At 35.9% G+C, this 24,463-nt stretch overlaps 2 protein-coding genes across 19 annotated transcripts in view; both read right to left on the bottom strand.

The window, feature by feature from the left end:
• LOC123873790 (kinesin-like protein unc-104) overlaps positions 1-18,840 on the bottom strand; it is a 114,468-nt gene extending 95,628 nt beyond the window's left edge. For 5 of the 18 annotated variants that reach the window (XM_045918830.1, XM_045918827.1, XM_045918832.1 and 2 more), the window contains exons 1-2: positions 18,673-18,838; positions 13,523-13,558 (exon numbers count right to left, since the gene is read on the bottom strand). The gene's annotated coding sequence lies outside the window, so the exon portion shown is untranslated. Of the gene's footprint in view, positions 1-13,522; positions 13,559-18,672 lie in introns of all 18 variants that reach the window. The other 13 variants (XM_045918824.1, XM_045918822.1, XM_045918838.1 and 10 more) reach the window with 7 other exon arrangements.
• Positions 18,841-19,547: 707 nt separating this feature from the next.
• LOC123873801 (superoxide dismutase [Mn], mitochondrial) lies at positions 19,548-24,356 on the bottom strand. Its single transcript, XM_045918861.1, has 5 exons — positions 24,150-24,356; positions 23,099-23,277; positions 21,209-21,347; positions 20,396-20,550; positions 19,548-19,840 (listed from the first exon to the last, which is right to left on the bottom strand). The coding sequence occupies exons 1-5, from the start codon at positions 24,179-24,181 to the stop codon at positions 19,695-19,697; spliced, it is 651 nt and encodes a 216-aa protein (XP_045774817.1). The 5' UTR covers positions 24,182-24,356; the 3' UTR covers positions 19,548-19,694.
• Between the last annotated feature and the right edge of the window lie 107 nt (positions 24,357-24,463).

The raw sequence follows: 24,463 nt of genomic DNA, 5'->3' as shown, positions 1-24,463 counted from the left end.
TATCGCACCAAAGTAGGTGATAATGCAGCCTAAGGTAGAGCGCACTTGCCTAGAAGGTGCCTATTCACTCTTCTTTCGAAGGTCCCACAACACTCTTACAATGGAACACAGAAAAACAGTCTCACAAAGGACCTCTTAAAGCTTATAAAAGTATGTTAGAAAGGGTTCAAAAATAGACTAGCTCGAGGTAGCGGTGGTAATTTCCCGAGCAGAGTTGCGTGTTTTTGCCAAGGGGTTGAAAGGCAGTAGTTTAACATCGATTTCCCGAGCGCGACCCGTCGGCGCCCGAGAACTGAAACTTTACAAATATATTTTTAGACTACGGGCCCATGTACAAAAATGGATGGGTCATATGAACCACCAGATGACGTATATAGGACGATATAAGAGCATAAAATAATACGATTCAGCACTATGCCGTCACTTGTAAGCTGTCCAACTGAGTGCTGGTGAGAATTCAAAAGTGCAGGTAGAGTGAGTACATTTTGGTCATATATTTTTGTACGGCATTTTTACCATCGATAGATCCATGAAAAATAGTAAGAAAGCGCGCAGTGCCGTAAAAAAATGGTGCGCCACAAAGTCGGTAAATTTTTTGATTTTCTGATAATTTCCGGAGTAAATTTGGTCATTTCATTCTGTACGGCATTAGTTTCATACTGTTTCAATACAGCCTCTAATCCATTATTCCGCAACGCCGTACAAAAATCATGCGACAAGGGGAAAAAATCGAGGGTTGCAACCGCCTCTCTTTCCGTGCTCCAGGGGGTGATTTGAAAAAGAACGGCTTTGGTTCCAAAACATTATCTAGCACTCAAAAGTACTATTAAAAATAATGCCGTCAAAAAATTAGTGTTCAATTGAATGTGTATCAATAATTATCTTAATTTCATGGTATACTTGATTTTTAAAGCTGTAAAATCATTTGACTCTGTACGGCAACTTTTTTTTTAACATGATAGTGTAAAATACTATTGTTATATAGTATTGCCGTTCAAAAGAAACTGTTCTAAAAAAAATTATTGAGAAATACAAAAACTGAAATTTTTCAAATTATTGCAAAAGTTTAAATATTCATAGATTAATAAAATATAGCAATTTTCTTCATTCTCCCCTTGTTTTAAATAGTATTAAGATAAATGAATTAGGAAAAAATGATGCCGTACATTTTAATGCAGTCCATATCTTTTAGGCTGATGAAAATGAAACAACTATTTTTTAGATAAATTCGATATATTTAAAGATGATAATACAAAATAAGGTTTTTATTTAAATTAATCAGTATCGGAATCAGCCGCTGAGTTGTTATCGGAGTCAACGTCTTCATCGACGTCCGAATTATCTTCTCTATCATTTTCTGAAACATGAATAAGTTTTTGTCAAAATTAAAGTCTTACGTACAGATTGAAGATGTAAAGATATATTTATTCACCTATGACGTCATCAATTTCTTCGCCTGATTCCTCATCCGGTTCCGTTATGTCACTGACTTTTTGGGGGCATTCCTCGCCGTGGAACCAGTCGAAATCGTACCGACCGTCATTGAACATCCATCCATATCTTATTGGTAACAAGGTCGACGGTATTTGTTTGTAGGCATTACACCAAATCTGTGCTATGTAGGTACTTCTCTTCATATGTTGTTTTAACTCCCTGAAACAAGGGAGAAACGACGTTGCTTCCAATTTCATAGCTTTCTTTTTGAAAGCTTCATTACAGCTTTTCGGTGTATAAATCCTATCGAATATGATACACCTTGCTTCGTTGACAGTTTTTCTTGCTTTTACATTGTATAAAACGCACTACCCACACTACTTAGCACACAGTACAGTATAGGCAGGTGTAGGTATATTTCTACAAATGCTAAACGTCATAACAGAACGTCGCTCCGTAAACGATATATATGTAAATTATATTTATTTCATATTTTTATTACTTTTTTATCTATATGAACTTTCAGATTTGTACGGCATTAACTTTTTATAAATTACTAGAGGATGCCCGCGACTTCGTCCGCGTGGATTTAGATTTTAAAGATCCCGTGGGAACTGTTTGATTTTCCGGGATAAAATGCCTATGTCACTTACAGGATCGCAAGCTACCTCGGTACCTTTCATACAAATCGGTTAAGCGGATGGGTTTTTAGGAATCCCGTGGGAATTCTTTGATTTTCCGAGATAAAAAGTTGCATAAGTCAATTACAGAGACGCAAGCTACTTCGGCACCAAATTTCATACAAATCGGTTAAGCGGATGGGTTTTTGGGAATCCCGTGGGAACTCTTTGATTTTCTGGATAAAAAGTAGCCTATGTCCGTCCCCGGGATATAAGCTAACCCTGTACCAAATTTCGTCAGAATCGGTTAAACTGTTGGGCCGTGAAAAGGTAGCAGACAGACAGACAGACTGACACACTTTCGCATTTATAATATTAGTATGGATTACATTAAGTACAAATAAACTATCTAAATGCCGTATAAAAAAATATCGTCATAAATTTCACTTTACATTTCGTTCTATGGATTTTTCCTTGAGTTTTTTTCCCCTACAAACCTTTGGACCAATGAAAATGTACGGCATGTAAAAAAATATTATCTATGCATAAAATACTTTCAAAATAAATTAATTTTATGTTGTTTCAAATCACCCCCCGGAGCACGGAAAGAGAGGGAGTTGCAACCCTCGATTTTTTCCCCTTGTCGCATGATATTTGTACGGCGTTGCGGAATAATGGATTAGAGGCTGTATTGAAACAGTATGAAACTAATGCCGTACAGAATGAAATGACCAAATTTACCCCGGAAATTGTCAGAAAATCAAAAAATTTACCGACTTTGTGGCGCACTTTTTTTTTACGGCACTGCGCGCTTTCTTACTATTTTTCATGGATCTATTGATGGTAAAAATGCCGTACAAAAATATATGACCAAAATGTACTCACTCTACCTGCACTTTTGAATTCTCACCAGCACTCAGTTGGACAGCTTACAAGTGACGGCATAGTGCTGAATCGTATTATTTTATGCTCTTATATCGTCCTATATACGTCATCTGGTGGTTCATATGACCCATCCATTTTTGTACATGGGCCCGTAGTCTATTTGGTTTTTCTTTGTTTTTAAGTAGCTAGGAGATACGGAATTTTGAGGAAGTGCTTTATAAAAGCTAAAGGTTTGTAGTGTGCTTTTTCTGCATTACCAGAGTATTGAAACGGTTGAAACATGGAAGCCTACAGCTACCATTTCGAGAAGTGAAACTTCTGACAGGCAGATTTGACATCGACATAAAACATATGATAATAGATTTTGAGTTGACAATACGTTTATAATTTCAAGTTTACAGACCTTTAGACCCAGTAGTTTGAGTTGAGCTTTACCTTGATACTTGTAGGTACATTTTCTTTCTTTTTCTTTATAAATAGTAAAACCAAAATATATGGGAGTAAATTAAGTAAATAGTAGAGATTCCACGGGGAGATGTTAGTATTCTCTCTCTGTTACGTAATCCCATACAAATGGCAAAGACAAAAAACTCAGTGGGCGTTAACCATTTTGAGTGGCCTTCTTCTTCTTCTTCTAGTGCCGTCTCCTATCGGAGGTTGGCAATCATTAAGGCTAACTGGATCTTGTTCACCGCTGCTCTAAACAGTGACCTCGTACTCATGTTAAACCACTGGCGAAGGTTTTTGAGCCAGGATGTTCGTCTACGGCCAGGTCTACGTCTGCCCTTTATTTTCCCTTGCATTATGAGCTGCAGCAGGTCATATTTTGAGTTCCGCAGTCCCAGAGATTCGTGTCAGTGGAGGCCGCAGGGGCTGGAACAGTCAGTAATCAGATATTGCCAGGCGTTTGAACAGTGGACACCACATTCTTATGGCGGCAAACAGCGATGTGGAAGGCAACGGAAAACCACCACATTACTTGTTCCCAGGAAAATCATTATTTTGAGTGGCCAACCAATAACAAACATTCAAAAAACATTCGAAATTCGACAACATAGTTTGTGATTGGTAGGTGACTTAATTGGTCATTTGTATGGGATTACGTAAAACAGAGAGTCCCACATTAACTTCTTTCCGTGGATAAAGTATAGACCTTAAGTAATCAGATACAGAAAATCTTTTGTTTTAAACATTGCGGCTGAGATTTAATTGTATAAATGTTGTTATTTTTGTCCCATTGGGGGTAATAATTAAAGGGCAAACAGCTTAAGCGCCCCACTGCTAGACGAATTACGTAAATAATGCAGACGCGTGGGAAGAAATGGCGTCAAGTCTTAATTACTGGGCATATTGTGTGCGAATAAGGTTAATTAACCTTCAAGAACCACTTCAGAATATAAACTCATTGTTTACTTCATGTATTTGTTTGAATAATTATTAAGAACTAGATGATGCCAGCGACTTCGTCCGCGTGGATTTAGACTTTTTTTAAATCCCGTGCCAACTTTTTGATTTTGCGGTACAAAAGTAATCGATGTGAATCTCCAGGATGCAAGCTATCTTTGTGCCAAATCTCATAAAAATCTGTCCTTAAGGTGCATGAGACGGGTCTGCCCGCGAAATTCAAATTTAATTTGGTTTTTCGCAATTTGTAAACTAATACGACAAAGTAGGCTTATGACATTCTAATTCCGACAATGGCAGTATCATCCTCACAGGTTTATATAAAAATCTTTACTTGAAAGGGTGCAGTTTAAGAAATTAATTCTAGTATCGACTTATTTGTGAGAATAGTCGATACTAGAATTAATTTTCCAGGATAAAAAGAAGCCTAAGTAGGTATATCGATTCCAGGGATGTATGTTCTCAAAGGTGTATAAAATCTGCCAATCTGCATTTGGCCAGCGTGGTGGACCTATGTCCTAAGCCTTTTCGTACTGAGCGCTCAGTATGATGAACCGCTGATAAGTTTAGATGATGATGATGATGATGATGACGACGACGAAGGTGTGTGGACCTATAAAGCAAAATATTTATCAAAATTTTATATGACGTAAATCATTAAGGTAGGTAGGCATATTCCAATAAAACTTTGTAAGAAAGCCAATCATTCAACCCACGCGCTTTCACCGACGCCTTTTATGAAATTCAGTATCCAATAAATATAATTTGAGTGTCTGCGGTCTAATAGCATATATTATTTATCACAAAATATATAAAAGAACATAAAACATACCTACTCTTTTATCACAACTGCATCGACAAACTTATTTTAACTTAAACAGCCGAATCGATATAATAATCGTAAATAATGCGACCCAATTTTTGGTAACCCATGATAAGTTCAAAAGTTTTCATAGTATCAATTTTCAATGAAAAATACAAAAATGTTTTTTTGGATTGATTATTATTATTATTTCTTATACCTACTAACGCGTAAATTCGTATTTTTGGATTAATTTGATGAATTATATACCTATTGATTCAAAAGTACTCGTACTTATACAAGTTTACCTATTTGGATAGAAATTCATTCTATTCTATCCTTTATCTTCGGCTTCGCCCGCATAAAATTCAAACCGTATCTCAAGTTTGAATCTCGATGTAGAACAGTACGCAAGTCTGGTTCGAACTGCAAAAGTTTCAGTTCAAGCGGTGCAGTGGTCTGAAAACTCAACGGTTTAGGACCTGAACTGAAACCACTAACTGAAACTATTTGCGAACTTACCTCTAGCTCAGCCTTTTGGTTAGTTGGATGGGAAAGGGGAATATTGGTAGTGTTAAACATGGCTTTACATTTTGTAATATGTAGAAGCTAGGTAAGTAGTAGAAAAATCGTAGGCAAGAAGGGCAAAAGACTACATGGTCGATGACATAGCCACTAGTCTAACCTTGACAAGTCTCACTGATTGGTCTTACAACCACAATGAGAAAAGCCGAAAACCGAAAAGAAACGAAAGCTTCAACAGCGCTACGATGGTACGAAATACGGATACGATCTTAAGATATTAAGAACGCGACCAAGAAGAAAAGAAAAGTAGAGAAATATGGGGTGCCTATTTGAGTTTCATTTACCTACATACCTAAAGGGCTACAGAGTACAGACATGTAAATATACCAAAAGGCTCTATCAATAGATCAAACCTTGGATAGAAATCTATCCTAACCATACGTCCCGAGAAGTATACGGGTCGGGAAAAGGTTAAGGTGAAATATACTGTCCATATTGGCACACACATCATACGTAGACCCAAATTCGACGCCCACGTTTCATATGACGTCTTTATATGAAACTCGTCGGACCATGAATGGGTATATCAGATCGGACTTCCATTTGGTAAATGTGTCCATAAAAATTGGAAATGAGAGTTTCCGTACAAAACTTTACACCTCATTTCATTTAAGTACTAATACATGACAGGGATTTAATATCACTTTTTTTTTTTCAAATTACAAGTCTTATTTTAAAAGGAAAAGCTGACTGACTGATCTGTCAACGCACATCTCAGACAATTGGATGGTAGTAGACATCCGTTAAGAGAGGGTTTTTGAAAATTCAACCCCTAAGGGGATAAAATAGGGGTTCCAAATTTGTGTAGTCTATGCGAACGAAGTCGTGGGCATTAGCTAGTAATATATAAAAGGAAAAGGTGACTTATACGACTTAATAGATATTTTCTCTTAGACATACGGATCGCATTTCTTCACAAAAAAAAAAAAAACAACATACGACCATCGATGCATACGACATACTCATTACATTGACTTGATATATCATCAGAATGAGAATGGTTTTGGCCGTAGTCTACCACGCTGGCCGAGTGCGGATTGGCAGACTTCACACACCTTCGAGAACATTATGGAGAACTCTCAGGTATGCAGGTTTCCTCAGGATGTTTTCCTTCACCGATATGGCAAATGATATTAATTGCTTAAAACACACATAACTCCGAAAAGTCAGAGGCGAATAGGAGGCAGACTAGGCTATCACCGCTTATTGAATTTATACGCAACGACGCATTTAGCTCTCACTTATAAAATATTGGTCTCAACGGGTAAGCCACTCTATCTGCGAACTGTACCTACTTATAGTGCTTGAGACGAAATGTAAGCAATTAAATTGGATTATACGCGGTCCAGTAATAAGGCTTTGGAATAACTCACCTTGGGCTCATCTCTAAAGTACGGATCTTAGGGATAGACGCTTAAAGGTTGTTTCAAGTTTATTCAATAACGTCATTGTGTTTTTCTAGATAATTTAATTATTTAGGCCTCCTTAGCACGAGAGCTTTTTTAACGTCCGTTAAAATAGAACAAAAGCATTCCCAAGTATCTGTTCACACGTCAACGGTTTTTTAACGCGCACTTTGTATTTTCAGCGCAACGCCGGGTTTTAACGCAACGCTTTTTTAACGCTCGTGCAAATGAGGCCTTATACTTCAATGTATGTAACCGCAATGTTTATTATTTTATTTTATATAATTTTTTGGGATCAACAAACAGTAGCACGCACTATAAACATACATGCTACTAATGACGTTATAAAGTACCTAATTAAAATAAAAGATGAATAAAGGATTGTGTTAACGTGTTTATTGTTATCTTAGGGCATTAAAAATGGAGACTAGACTACTTTTATCTCGGAAAAATATGTCACACGGAAAAATACGAAAATTTATTAAACAAATTCCAAGCGAACGAAGTCGCTGGCATCAGCTAAGTAGTTTTAAATCAAGATGTCTGATAACCACACACTGGCTTAGACTAACTAAACAAACAGAGGGATTCTGTTTTCGTGTTGCTTGTTATCTTAGGACATCAAATATTGTCGTACTTTGTAATATTTGTGTCAAATATGTACCCAATCTTTAAGTTTTTCAAAAATCTCGTAGGAACTCTTTGATTTTCCAGGATAAAAAGTAGGTAATATGACATATTATCTGCTATCTTAGCTGCAAGCTATCCCTGAACCAAATTTCGTCAAAATAAGTTAAACGTATGGATTCTAAAACACTAACAGATGTTAGCGAGTTCGTCCGCGTGGAATAATTTTTTTTATAAATCCTACTTTGATTTTCCAAGGTTTTTCTCCAAATAGCCTATGTCTATTTCCGGGATGCAAGAATACAGACAGACATACTTTCGCAATTTATAATATTACTGGATAAAGAATTTATTCTGTTATTCTTACTGATAAATAGCGGTTATTATAGCACATACCTACTTAATTATTCAGTTGAAGGCTGAAGCTAAATAATAAGTAGGTATAATATAATAAAAGTAAGAGCCATAAGAACTTTTCTTATTTCGCAGACGCTAAAAACGTGACGTGAAAATGTTATAAGATCCTTAAAACTATTAATAAGGATCAAAATATGACGGTAATTTATAAAATTTGTTTTACAAAAACATACGCAAAAATGTCGCACATTTACAACAAATTGTCTAAGCATCTCAATAAATCAATTAAGAATAGATTAGACAATCAATAAAGAATTCGAAGCACAAATGATATACTTACACAACAGCTAGGCTGTTTAGTCTATTAAAAATATAAATAAATTAAGGGTGCTTTATTTTATTCCAATTTCCAATATAGATCGATAGACGTTTGTGCGCATCACTACCCATATTATAAAATATGCGAAAGTGTGCTTGTTTGTTTGTCCTTCAATTACGTCGCAACTCACAACGGACAACGCGCGGTCGACGTGATTTTTTGCAAGGATAGGTTTAGTTAAAGTCGAGAGTGACATAGGCTACTATTTATATATCTATTACTCCTTAATTTTACGGAAAATCATGGAGTTCCCAAGGGATTTTAATAACCTAAATCCACACGGTAGTCGCGGGCGTCAACTAGTACCTAAATAAATAAAAAGACAAGGTATTTATTAGGCGTACCTATAAGTACACCAAAAAACAACTTTTCCTATTTTCCAAGCCATGACGTGACGTGAAAACTTTAAGGGCTCGTTTGTTTATTTCAGTAAATAAGAAACGTGACTATTTCGTTTCTTTTGGATTGTTCATTAAAAGTTCAAGTTTTGTTTATTATTCAAAATCAATGTTTATTACGAAGACTTATATATGGTATGGATAATGGATATGTTCTTAGAATTTTCAGGCTAAACAGCAATCTAAGCTCTTACTACTTATAAAAGTAGGACGAAAATAATTAAAATGTAGGCTTTGCAACCACTCACGTACATTCCGTAAATAACTCGAATCGAAGAAAGTATGGGCGATAAAATTCCCGTACACAATTTTATGGTAAATGAAATGTCCTATTGGAAGGCGACCCTAGTACACTCGGAGTTTACTAATTTTCCTAAAGGACGTCACTTTGAGAGAAGAGACGTGGGAGTTAAATCCGTGACTGCGTATGTTTGTGTCAATATGCAAAATAATATGTCCTACCTTAACCTTCATTCGCATTGCCCAGTACTAAGACGGCAAATGATTTTAATTTAAAGGTAAACAATGATATGTTGAAAGTAGAAGAAACTACCGTGTTCCTGGGGATAACTTTAGATGCAAAGCTTCAATGGAACGCCCATATATCAACACTTGCTGGTAAACTCAGCTCTGCTGCTTACGCTGTTAGAAAGATTCGACAGATAACTGATGTGGAAACTGCAAAAATTGTATATTTTGCCTATTTTCACAGTATTATGTCTTACGGAATCTTACTATGGGGCAAAGCGGCAGATATTGGAAAAAATTTCGTATAACAAAAAAAGGGCAATACGCGCAATCTATAATTTAAAACCGCGCGATTCCCTACGAGAGAAATTTAAGGAAATAGGTATTCTCACAGTAGCTTCTCAATATATTTATACTAATATAATTTTTGTACGACAAAACATTCTTAGTTACAAAAAAATCGGTGATTTCCACGACCGGCAAACTAGAAACCGTAATAGGCTCGCATATCCTACGCTCCGCCTCAGGAAAGTGGGAAAATCGTTTGTGGGAATGAGTGTAATATTTTATAATAAAATTCCACAATCAATTTTAGACTTGCCTTTACACAAGTTTAAAAAATCTATTAAAAGTATGCTCCTGAAAAAAGCTTATTATACAATCGAAGATTATTTAAATGACAAAAGCTTGGATTTGACTCGCTCCAGCAAAACACGGCGCTGCAATTGCTTGTATACAGTATGGCATATTATTGCAAATTGTACATTTGAAAAGAGTAACCGCCGAGTTTCTTGCTGGTTCTTCTCGGTAGGAACAGCATTCCGAACCAGTGGTAGATTATTTTGACGATTCAAAAGCACTTGTAAAAGTTTAATTGAATAAAAATAATTTGAATTTGAATTTGAATTCACGCAATCTGTAAGTCCAATGTGTCCAAACTTTGCATAGTAAATCCCACGCCTTCCTCTGCGTTGATCAAGTTAAAACTCTGTAGGGTTTTTAATATTCGAATCTAAAAAGTTCTTTTGAACAAAGACTCAATGGACCCAGTGGGAAAGATCTCTTTCTCTCTCTCTGTTTCTCAAGGCTTCAAACATCTCTTTCTCTCTCTTTCTCAAGGCTTCAAACGATTTAGTCAAAATTGGTAGCATACATTATAACACACTTATTTAATATTTAATAACTCATTAAAAAAAAATACAGGACTGGGTGACCCCAGTAAGGCTGTTCACGATACAATTAATAAATTGCAATTGGAAACGAGTTGGCGGAGGTCGAGCGGCTCGTAACCCTGTCCCGGGATACGAATGGCCCTTTGCACGAGAAAATAGTTACAACTTTAGCGCTTCAATCGCTGTATAGCTTGTAACTGCAAACTTCAGTTACAAATTAATGGTTTCTAGCGACCTCTGCATTTAATTACGATTTTGGTTTCGAAATAAAAATTTTGTAAAACCTTTTGGTTTTATTTTTTATTTATTTGTAGCAGAAAGTTGTAACAATGAAGAGAAAAAAAAGTGGACAGGGAAACACTCTATAAGAGATCTCTACCAGTGACTATTGGCAGTGCGAGAGATTGTAAAAGGAGTAGAAGCACGTAGAAGGGAGTACAACAAAGATAGAAAGTATTCCCATTCTATTGTGAATATTTGGCCATTTAAATATAATGGGCATTGAAGATAGAGGTGCGTAATTTTCGAAAATCTCTACAAAACAGAAAACTAAAAAATTGCACTTTTTCTAAACAAAATAGTATCACGTACACATTTAATAAAATCTAAAAGACAGAAAGAGCAAAACCTTAAAAAATTCTAACGAAAATAGCACAGCATTTACACATTTAATCAAATATTTTTGTCCTTTCTCCATCTTCATCAAATTGGCTGGAAAAGATCTGTTATTGATATAAATGTCTGCCCTTGAAGGTTGACACAAACAAAACTGGAGATTGTTAAATGTACTATTTTATATGTATACTATATGGATCGTTTCCATCGTCGTCATCAACCGATAGACGTGTACATCCGACTAATATTATAAAGGAGAAAGTTTGTATGTGTGTGTGTGTGTATGTTAGTTACTCTTTCACGCAAAAACTACTGGACGGATTGGGCTGAAATTAAGAATGGAGATAGATTATAGCCTGGATTAGCACATAGGCTACTTTTTATCCCGGAAAATCAAAGAGTTCCCACGGGAATTTTAAAAACCTACATCCACGCGAACGAAGTCGCGGGTATCAGCTAGGTAGTATCTTCTAATAGCTCGTAGGTCTCTTATAGGGATTTCCGCGCGCCACGGTCGTGCCGCCTGCAGCAGTTTTCATCCATTATTATCCTTATTTATATCCTGGGTATTTCTTACGCGATGCGACATGTTATTTTACCAAAATCCTCTAGCTGGTAGGTAAAAATTAGTTTGTTCTTAATATCTTAATTTTAATTGATTGTGGGTTGGGAACGTTTTTTGAAAATACGTACAAATATTCTGCGTACCTAAACAAAAATAAATAATGAAGTTGAACGCTAATGATGCTTGTTTAATAATTAAGGGTGGATAACAAAAGGCACAGGTGGCTTTTTGCCGCAATTTCCCTCAGTAACACGAAATCTAATTAAAACGCTTAAAATAAAAGCCTTACTTTATATTAGGTGAAGACTATGCTCTCGAAATGAAGAGAATGTTGGTTATTAAGTATTTCTTCCCATGGGAACTCTTTGGTTTTTCGGGATAAAAAGTTGCCTATGTCAATTTCTGGTATGCAAGCTACCTCTGTACCAAACTTTATATAAGTAAATCGGTTAAACAGATAAGCTCTTATAAGAATCCCACGGGAGCTCTTTGATTTTCCAGAATATAAAGTCTATGTCCTTCCCCGGGATGTAAGCTAACTTTGTACCTTTCATCAAAACCGGTTAAACTGTTGGGCCGTGAAAAGCTAGCAGACAGGCATAGACACACTTTCGCATTTAAGTATAATATTAGTAAGTATGGAAGTATGGATTGTAAGGGAGAGTCGAAGGCACCAGCTAAGCTGGTCGATAGCGAAAAATCTGCATTAATAATAATTGCTACAATCTCAATTGTTGTAATTGGCCGAATTTATGGTGGCTATAATCCTTTTTTATTTTTACGTGAGTGAAAGAGTGGCGGCCAATCAGAGGTGATTGCGATCGTTACTAAGTATATCGGATCGAAATAAAGGTTACTATAGTTACTGAAATACCATGAATACCATGTACCATACCATAACCTAATCAATGAACGTACTCATATTAAATTACATTGAAATGGTATAAGTATTCGAAATGTATGTTGGTTTTAAATAAATAAATAGACCGCGTTCCATCGTAGACCTTATCGCTTTCTATCAGCTAAGATTTTCGTCAAGGCAAGCGATATGCATAAAAAATACTTCATGTTGTACTTACGTAGCTACCATATTAATTTCCCTATTTTTTTGATTATAGCGAAACAAGCTTGTTTTTCTTGTGAATTTAATAAATAACCCATACTATTCTAGTGCAGAATGCAGTAAAAAGTAGGTACTGTATACACGCACGCGACCACTTTTGTAAAATGCACTCGTAGTTCAAGGTTTTACTGAAAAAAGAGATTTAATAGCATTCTATACTATGTTTCATATTAAATAAAGCCGGAAACACACAAAACGCGCGACGACAGCATGTCGAACACCGCTCCTACTAGTTGTAACACAAGGAACTAAAGGAAGGAACGGAAGATACTGAATAAAGGCATACACACTGCAAAGCGTGCGTCAGCCGCGTTCCTGTAAATAATCCTACACTTTGGCCGTCAAATACAGTTTCCTGGATGTGTAAGAAATCGTACACACATACGCGCGCGTTCAGTGTGACGTCCTAACGTGAATTTTTGACGCCGCAATGCGCGTCGCTGCATTCCGTCGCGCATTGTGTTTAATGCCTTTCTTGTTGGTATTATATGATAATATTTTTTTTATTTAATGGCAAGCTTAAGAAATAGAAAACCACATCCTCCCAAGAAAACCTACCTACCTGCTACCATGATGTAAGTAATAGACAAGAATAAATAATGGAAAGAAATAGGTACATACGATCGCTGAGAGTGAAACTAATGAAGAAAAATTAAAACATCTTCTTGCATTCTACACTTACCTTAAAAAGTGCTGCAAGTCTTCGGATATTTTACATCTGAAACCAGAATTCAGTTATGTAAATACATAATTGTTGTTCCTTACATTCAATTAATATCTGAAGTACGTACTTGTATGTTTAAGTATATAAATATGTACCTATTATTATGTACGTAAGTCTTGATTATTATAGGTAACTAGCTGATGCCCGCGACTTCGTTCGCGTGGATGTAGGTTTTTTAAAATTCCCGTGGGAACTCTTTGATTTTCCGGGATAAAAAGTAGCCTATGTGCTAATCCAGGGTATAATCTATCTCTATTCTAAACAGCCCAATCCGTTCAGTAGTTTTTGCGTGAAGGAGTAACAAACACACACACACACACACACACATACAAACTTTCTCCTTTATAATATTAGTGTGATGTGATAGGTAGGTATGTTGTATACCTACAGAAGCTTCTGCTTTCAATCAAATGTGATTATAGTCCAGCGGGCAAGGGTTAATCCATTAACTATTAAAAAAAATAGTTACCTAGGTAGGTATTCGTTAACAGAAGCCGTAAAAGCGACACTTAGCATAAACGAGATTGCACTGTAGATTGCCGACCTATTTCTACAATCAATTCCCCAATTATATAATACAAGTGTAAATTAAAAATTTATAACACCCCCGCCAAGTGAAGGTTACAGTAACTAGAAAAGAGCTGATAACTTTCAAACGGCTGAACCGATTTTCTTGGATTATAGCTAAGAACTCTCGATCAAGCCACCTTTCAAATAAAAAAAAAAACTAAATTAAAATCGGTTCATTAGTTTAGGAGCTACGATGCCACAGACAGATACACAGATACACACGTCAAACTTATAACACCCCTCTTTTTGGGTCGGGGGTTAAAAACGAGACAGATTTATGCCAGCGGTATGACGCTGTCTCGTGCGTCAGTGTCTCAAGTCTGAGCAAAGTCAAAGTGGGCTCTATAGATCTCAGCCTTAGTGTCATAAGCTCGTAGCACAGGATATAATAATACTTAATACTACGCCCGTAGGAAGAGTGGGATAAATTGATTTGTAATTTCATCACGTCAGGCAGTAACCCGTAAATGTCCTTGCTGTAATGGCTGGTTCACATTGGTCCAGTCGCTGGGTCCAATAAGTTGATCCCAGATTCCAATTAAAGGTCAGTGAGTTAGTAATATGTTTATAATAATAAATAGGAGTTGAGTAAACACAATGAACGAGTACTGGAGTGATACTGGATTTCTAGCATTTATCTAGCCTACCTGCCTGTTCATGTCACAGTGATATAGACTGTCACATAGATTGCCAATCCAATTACTGGGCTGGATTGGACTTTACTGAAATCAATTACTGCGCGCTGTTCAGTTTAAGTGATGACTAGTAGATGCCCGCAAATTAGTGTGCGTCGATTTAGATTTTTATATTTAAAAATCCTGTGGGAACTCTTTATTTTGCGGGGTTTAAACAAAGCTGTGTCCCTCTCCAGGATTTTAAAAACGTAATACATCCCTGCAAAAAATCACGTCGGTCCGTTGGAGCTTGATTGAAGGACAAACCAATAAACCAACAAATGACCACGCTTTCGCATTTATAATATGGACACGGTAATGTAAATACATTACCGTGCCGGGCTTTAACAGCATCTCGCCATACACTGATTTGAATTTTAATATGACTTAACGTGGCTCGGGAGGCTGAGGTTGAAATCTATAGAGCGCACTCTGGCTTTGCTTAGACCTAAGTTTCATTTAAAACGAGACAGATTTATGCCAGTGATATAACGCTGTCTCGTTTTAACAGTGTCTTAAGTCTGAGCAAAGTCAAAGTACGCTCTATAGATCTCAGCCTCAGATACGGCTCGGACTCATCACGATATTATGTGACTAATTATTAAAAAAAATTAATCATTGACTCAGAAGTAGCACAGCTCGGTCCCAGCACGTTTTAATTTGAATCACCATTCCAATAATATTACAGCACTAGGTAACTGGGATTAGCTTGTGACTGGAATAATGTGAACTAGCCATAACTGAAATGGCAGGGTGTGTTATTGTTCGTGAAATGACGGACAAAGCAAACTGTGGGTAAACGAACTCCAAAATGGGGTTTTGACGAGATTTTATTAATGGTGTTAAGCGCGTGATAAGCGTTAACGATAAAGCTTTTTGGCACAATGGAGGTTAATATAGTTCTATTGAAACGTAAAAGGTTGTAGGTTGTCATAAATTCAAAGGGGCTTAAGTAGTCATTTCTCTGAAACTTCCAAATGTATTACGGTGCGGGGAAGTGATGTGCATTCCCCCACACAGTTACGCAAACAGGCACTGCTTACCAGGCAATCACACTATCACACTTTACTTATATTATAAAGGCGAAAGTTTGTGTGTATGTATGTATGTCTGTTACTCTTTCACACAAAAATTACTGGACGTATTTGGCTGAAATTTAGAACGGAGGTAGATAATTTTCTGCATTAATACCTAGGCTACTTTTTATCCCGGAAAGTTAAAGAATTCCTACGGGATTTTCAAAAACCTATATCCAGGCGAACGAAGTCGCGGGCATCAGCTAGTTCTAATTAAAGATAATAGACTAGATGAGGCACTTTATATGCGCTGAGAACTTTTATCAATAACAAAAGGTCCTACATCTTACAATGGTATTTTTTATCAGTTAAGTATACTTAAATAATTAAGGTAAAATAGTCATTAAACTAATCCTGTATGTATATTATACGAATAGGTATAATATAGTTGGTATTATACACTAGGTTTTGTAACTAATATCGTAGCTCAGACAAAGTCTGTTTTAAACGGATAATAGCAAATTAAGGTTTTGGTTCCTTGTAAGCATGGACTTTCGCAAAGTAACACTTTTTTTTATACAATACTAGAGGATGCCCGCGACTTCGTCCGCGTGGATGTAGGTTTTTGAAGATCCCGTGGGAACTGTTAGGTTTTCCGGGATAAAAAGTTGTCTATGTCAATAACATGGACGCAAGCTATCTCGGTACCTTTCATACAAAACGGTAGAGTGGATGGGTCTTTAGGAATCCCGTGGGACTTCTTTAATTTTCCGGGATAAAAAGTAGCCTATGTCCGTCCCCGGGATATAAGCTAACTCTGTACCAAATTTCGTCAGAATCGGTTAAACTGTTGGGCTCTCAAAAGGTAGCAGACAGACAGACAGACACACTTTCGCATTTATAATATTAATATTAGTATGGATAGTATGGATTTAAAAAGCAGTTCTATTATGAAAAATCTTTCCGCAATAGTATTCTCTACCTTCCTGAAGTATATTTTATAAAGGATGGGACCCCTCCGAGTGCATTCACCGCCGCCGGGCGGCATCGCGTGAGGCGCCGCACTTGATAACACATCGCAGTATAACCGCCATGCTATTGCAATTATTAGGACAATATCATAATTGCGGCAATTGTTGCTGCAATTTGGCATTAGTGATGAATTGGCCCCGTTTTCTTGACGTATTGTCCTTGTCAGACGACCAAACAGAGAAAAGGGTAAGGACTAGATGCCACAACTTACTATTTACAAACTCTATGAAAATTATTACAACACAAAAAATATGAAAATCGACACAATATACTGGATGATACTGGACTCTATCTGCGTGTATTTCGCGTAGCATCAGGTACATATACATACGGTATGGTACTTATACATATGGTATTTTATGAATGCTACAGGAACTCTTTAAATTTTTCGGGATAAAATGTAACTCATTTTGATACCAACATAAGCTTCCAATTGACATCTATTACGAGAGATTATGGTGGTATGAATAAACATAACACACGCGCACACATACAAAGATCTTACCTATCAATTTCATAGGTTATAAACTACATTAATGGACACCCTAATACAAAAACACTGCAGGACCTATCCCTATAACTGACACATATCTTTGTATGTTGCATGTAAGCACTGCATTTTTAGTATAGGGGTGAGTTATAGGTCGAAACATGGCCCTAATTGCATTCATCAATTTGATTTTGAGGCAGGTCAACCGTGTCAAGGATTTCACAGTAAATATCCATTGCTTAGCTGGAATGTCGGGAAATCCTTCCTAGGTTCTCTCTATAAAATAAAACCCTATGTGCACCCTATTAACGGTGAAGGAAAACATTGTGAGGAAACCTGCATGCCTGAGAGTTCTCCATGTACTCAAAGGTGTGCGAAGTCTGCCAATCCGCATTGGGCCCGCGTGGCAGACTATGGCCTAAACCCTTCTCATTCTGAGAGGAGACCCGTACTCAGTAGTGGGGCGGAAATGGGTTGATCATGATGTTGATGATGAAAAAGTAGCCTGTCACTCTCCAGGCTTTTAAGTATACTCAAACTCATCCATAAAATCATATCGATCCTTTGCTTCGTTGCAAAATTAATTGAAGGAAAAACCAATGGCTGGCCTGGCTGGTCAACACAGAATAAGTCTTTGGCACCATTTTAAATGTGCATGACTTGCAGAGTTATATGTTTAAGTAGAATTGATAATTAAATTGATATCTTATTTATAATTTTTATAATAACATCTAAAGACAAAAAAGCTATGTTTTGTTGAGTTTATGAATGGCTAGACGATTTTATTTTATTTTATTTTCCAGAATAAAAAGTAGGTAGGCTATGTCCGTCTTTGGATAGAAGCTATCACTGTACTCAATTTCGTCAAAATGGATTAAACGGAAGAGCCGTGAAAAGGTAACAAAGCAGACACTTTCTATGTCTACTTTATACTTAGTACCTAAAACCTAGGTACTAAGTATAACTTGTTTTCTTTGTTCTTATTGAAATTTGTGAAGCAATTTTGGCTTGAAATTCAGCCTCTTAACACAGTTGCTTCATAATTGAAACACGACCTTCAAGCACGAAGGGTTTTACCTAATTTACTAAATAAAAAAAACTGCTTCTTACGCTGACAGAATATTGTATGAAACGTAAGCAAATTGTCGTATGTGAGATCTATATTCTTTTTTAAGTCATACTTTAGTTCATATTACGTAGAGTTAAATACAAACCCTTGTCTAGTTTACTATCTTACATAGGACTTTTCTGAAAAATCAATAACACTAACATGACGTACTGAAGTGGTACTTTTTCACAAAGAAACAAACTGAAATCTTTACTTACCAGATCATAAGGGGCTGGAACTGGTCTTGATAAACACTGTAGCAAAGTTTAAACCGCAATACAATCAAAATAATCCAGAATATTTATTTATTTTCAGCAGCAATCGTAACACTACCACAAAAAAATGATGACAATTTGATGAATGATGACAGCAATCAATCAACATGACAATCTCTTTTCCTTTTGACGTTTCTAGTTACTGCGTTTCGTTTCACGAAAACTGTGAAACAAATAAATACCTATAAATATAATAAGTATAATATTTTGTAGGGCCTGAAGCAACTGACACTGTGTGAGATATTGCTGTGAATACCTCTATGCCCACATTATAATATAAGTTCAACAAGTGTAAATTAAAAATTTATAACACCCCCGACAAGTGAAGGTTACAGTAATAACTAGAAAAGAGCTGATAACTTTTAAACGGCTGAACCGATTTTCTTGGATTATAGCTAAGAACATTCTCGATCAAGCCACCTTTCAAACAAAAAAAAAACAAATTAAAATCGGTTCATTAGTTTAGGAGCTACGATGGCACAGACAGATACACAGATACACACGTCAAACTCATAACACCCCTCTTTTTGGGTCGGGGGTTAAAAATCGTGGGAAAATACGTCTTCTCAGTAAATTATTTATTTATTTTTTCCCAGACATCAAATTCTACCTAACTACCATGATTTCAGCAGAATAAAGATATTTTGGTTTTATGTACATCTTCTTTCTTAGGCCTCATTATAACTCCCAAAATATTAAATGGATTTTGTTTGCTTTTACTTAGAGGATTCATAAAGAGTCAATATACCTAAGTACCTGCCTGTCTTTCTAAATTATAAGTTTTCTAAATTCTAAGATATGGAAAATAAAATTCATACTTTGGGGGCATAATAATTATATTACGATTTGTCTTAACAAGGCATCACAAGTAACTTTCTAGAGTCTACATCTTAACCTGTGGTTACAGCGTTCAAGTCTTTGCTTTGCAAGAATATATATAAAATGCAGTTTTTATTGGTACTGATCTACTTAATGGCTTTTTCGTATCGCGCTGAAATATCCTTCCAGTTAGCGACGTCGAATATTGCTTTGACGTAATCAGCGCGGACGTTCTTGTATTGAAGATAGTATGCGTGTTCCCAAACGTCGATTCCGAATAGAGGTACAATACCTGGAACAATAGAAGCTTAGATATAGGAAATTAAATTATATATATTATATATTTAGTACCAAATTTCATACAAATCGGTTAAGTGGATGGGTTCTTGGGAATCCCGTGGGAACTCTTTGATTTTCCGGAATAAAAAGTATGTCTATGTCCGTCCCCGGGATATAAGCTAACCCTGTACCAAATTTCATCAGAATTGGTTAAACTGTTGGGCCGCGAAAAGGTAGCAGATAAACAGACAGACAGACACACTTTCGCATTTATAATATTAAGTATGGATTCGTATGGATTCTGTACCACTTAGGCTCAAAAGTCACTGATATGGCAGCCTTAGCAGCGGCTGGCAAGGCAACAGCGAGCAGTTTCAGTTACAGAGCGTTTTAAACTTTGTCTACATTAATAAAATACATAGTATCGCTTGAACAGCTGGAAAGTGTCTTACCAACTGCGTCGCGAGCTGCCTTACGTCCAGTCAAATCGTAGAACTTAGATTGTAAACTGAACTGAACCGGGCAAAGTTGCATAGCTGTCCGTGGCTAAAAAAATCAGAAAGCTAACCTGTCGTAGGTTCCAAAGGATCTTGGTTTTGGCAAGTAGCAATTTGCAATTTCTTCATCTGCTTATTGTATCCAAGCCAGCCCCATCCTGATCCCTGAACGCCCACCGATGCTGCAGCTAGTTGATTCTTCATGTTTTCCATTGATCCAAAATCTCTGTAATTTAACCACATTTCAAATTAAATATTGCATCACAATTGATATAATAAATTAACAATTATAATAATAGTTAGAAAAAAGCAATCTAGTTTAATTTCTATGTACAATGTAAATGTATATTAAATGATAAGGTTGAGTCTATTTATACCAAAAATAAATAAAAAGACCTAACCAACTAATTTAATTATTTTTTATAATAGGTACTCAATAACTAAATTATATAAGTCATTCTATCAAAAAATAATATTTTCTAGAATAAGCTACTAGTAGTTACTAGGACTATAAATATTGGTAGAAATATTTTATTTCAAATGTTTGCAAAACTTAAAAACAATCGCACAAAAAACAAAAAAATTAAGAAAGTTTGAAATCTATTACCGACTTTTGGGAACATTAGAAATATGAAGAAGTGTATGAAATAATCAAAAAAGAAAACAACGCAAAATTATTAAGAGGTTATGAATAAAAAGTAATAAGTAACATATATTTTTTCATGTCAACATTAACAGTTAACAAAAAGTATGGATCAAAAGGGGTATTAGGTTATCATAGGGTGAAACGTGACCATGTTAAACCAAAGTTAGTAAAAGTAGGTACATAAGAGACAAAAATTATGGAGCTCAGGATGAAAACATCAACATATTGAGATAATTACTTCTTAATAGCTTGATCAAGTGCACCAGATGGACTACCACCGCTAGAAGACAGATTCTGCCAGAAGATGGTGTGGTTGATATGTCCACCCCCATTGAACTTGAGGGCTGGAGCCAAGTTGATGATTGTTGAGATGTCACCTGAAGATTGTTCACACAACAAAAAAATATTTTGTTAAAATTGGAAATTATTTTAAAAGTCGTATTATAGAAATAAATTGGAATATTTTATTGGAAGTTTATATTTTTATTTTATTTTTGAGGGTATTTCATAATTATACTTATTAAAATCTGTGAACTACATACCTACATTAAATATTTTCACTATTCTATTTGCTAATTTATAATAGCTTACAATAAATGAAGCTATAGGTACATGTTTTCCCGATACAGCTTGTGAAGTAGGGTACAGGTTGCAGATGGGCAGCTGATGTAAAAATCAAGGCGCTCAACGTCAGTGTGGTTAATTCTATTGTATATCTAAACTGAACCAAACTAAACTAAATTGACAAGTCTAAATTGAGTTCTATGCTTTTTTTTTTCTCTCGTCTGGCTTTACAAAGATTAGCCAATGTCAAGTTTGTAATTATTTGTAACAAGTTAGTTAAACTATACAAGTATGGACCCCGTCTGTGCCTGCGCTCGCCGACATAAGCACGGCACCCCCTTCGAGCGCTTTCTAGTCAGTTTTAACAAAAAAAAAACACTCCAAAGAGGCAGAGCACGCCCGCCAGCTAACCCCAATACAGACGAAGTCCAGTTCTATTCTTTTACATAGCGAGCATAATGAAAGGGATAGCAGGTAATACATTCAGACCTGTAATTTTAGTTTAGAAATTGTGTACATCAGAATTAGTCACACTGTCACCCACACCATACCCCACAAACCAGCTCAATTAAATGGTATAGATATACCTATCTGCTTAACTGAGTTGTGAGTGCTAGATATGAAAGCACTACTGATAAAACTGTTAGTACTTTCTAACTAAAAAAATAACTAATACAATTTTAAGACAATAAGTTAATAAACAAAATTACTGATTAATTGCTTGACACAGTTCACAGGAAGGCTCAGACTGGCATGGAGAGAGATTCAGCCAGAATATAGCATGATTGATATGCCCTCCGCCATTAAACTTTATAGCGCTCAACAAGGAGAGTACAGTGTTTGTATCTACTGCTGTTAAGATAATAAAAGACAAATTAAATACTTATAAGACTATTCCTTTTTTGCAATGCTCAAATGACAATGGGCATGGCACATAGTTTAAAAACTGATAGATTTTGGGGTCCCAAGCCCAAGGTTCCAAGGACATTGAAATGGACACCCCACTAGGTCGACAGATGACATCAAAGTCCAGGGAGCTACTGATTCAGCTGTGGTGTGTGGAAGTGCCTACAAGAGGCCAAGGTTCAGCAATACATCTCTCGGTTTATAGTTTCTTTTTTCCACTCTATTTGCAAGATTCTAGAATTGCACTTAAACTAAAATTGCAATATATATTATGCTGCCTACTGTCAAAAAAAAAAACAATCAAAATACTTTAGGAGTATAATATATTGTGTAGAGTTTGTAAGTGAATGAATATTTATCTATATATATAAAACAAGTAGCTGACTGACTGATCTATCAACTCACAGCTCTAACTACTTGACAGGTTTAGCTGAAATTTGGCATGCAGAGAGCTATTATGACGTAGACATAATTGTCTGTTTGTTTGCTTGCTGTTTTTTTTTTTTTAAAAAAAGACTGCCCTGAAAGGATTATTGATAATTCAACCCTCTAATAAATAGGGGTTGAATTATCAAAATATAATAGTAGAAGGGTAAAATAGGGGTTTTAAAATTTGTGTAGTCTATTTTAAAATAAGCTAGTATAAAATATAAACAACCTTTAGCTTGAGCTTGTGCCAGTTTCTCCTCAGCTGCGTTCAAGTTGTTAACGTAGGTGGCATGATGTTTGCTGTGGTGCAAGCTCATGATTTCCCTGCTGATGACTGGCTCCAGTGCATTGTAGTCATATGGCAGTTCTGGTAGGGTGTGCTTCTGCCGAGATGCGCCTGCAGTTCGACTGTTAACACATTTTTTTTAATCAAATATGGATTATTATAGAAAGTGATAATATAGACATACATTTTTTATTTATTCAAACATGGGTTTATCACACTAGAAAGTGATAATGTAGAGTCAGCACAAACAGGGTACAAAAATAATCAAGCAATTTTAATTGATAATAAATTAAATCAACTAATAAAGTTCAAAATAGCCTACAACAGATAATTCCTTGTGGATTTTCTATTACACACTATTTCAACCTCTATTTTATTTGTGAATTGGTTAATTTATCAATGAAAATTGCTCGAACATTTTGCTGATCAGTATGCGCTAGCCCTAAGGTGGAGCATTGCATGCCTAGAATTCCTATTCACTTTTAATTTGAAGCAACCAATGTCTTAATAATTTGTATTTAGGTACCTAAAATAACTACGATAAAAGTATCAAATGAACAGTTTAGCAACTTGTTTCTAGGGGAAGGTGGTTACAAAGCTGAAATTATTAATTAATTATAATTATTCTATTTTACATATTTAAATATAATACTTACAATCATCATCATAATCAACCCAACACTGGCTCACTACAGGGCACAGGTCTCCTCTCAGATTAAGAAAGGCTTTGGCCTTAGTCTACCTCGCTGGCCAACTGCGGATTGGCAGACTTCACACACCTTTGAGAACCATATGAAGAACTCTCAGGCATGCAGATTTCCTCAGGATGTTTTCCTTCACCATTTTAGCAAGCAATATTTAATAACTTAATACTTACCATTATCTAGTTTAAATATAAACCGTGTTACCTATATACTTTATATTACTATGCATTATACAGAGAACGTAACTAGATAATATACCAAATTATAATAATTAATTAATTTGTAATTACATTAGCTTGCCAATCCCGCGTGTGCCGAACATAGTTATTTGAGTCCAAGCGTAGCTGCCAACAACCGGCGAAATTATCTACCCAATAGTATTTGAAGAAATTGAAAACAATTTATTATGCAACAATTTACTTTGCAAAAAAACGAATTCGATTCGAATCGGAATTGTTCGAACTTCGAAATGTCAAACCGGCGATTTGTGGTGACATTTATGACAATGACAAACACATGACAAATGTCAACTTGCAAACTCAATTGACAGTTGTCAAGTCCAATTTGTGATCCATAGACAATCACATATCTTAATGACGGGTCC

This window comes from Maniola jurtina, chromosome 17, assembly GCF_905333055.1.
Source record: "Maniola jurtina chromosome 17, ilManJurt1.1, whole genome shotgun sequence".
NCBI lineage: Eukaryota > Metazoa > Arthropoda > Insecta > Lepidoptera > Nymphalidae > Maniola > Maniola jurtina.
The sequence above is the reverse complement of the archived record's forward strand: the minus strand, read 5'-3'. Positions and strand labels throughout refer to the sequence as shown.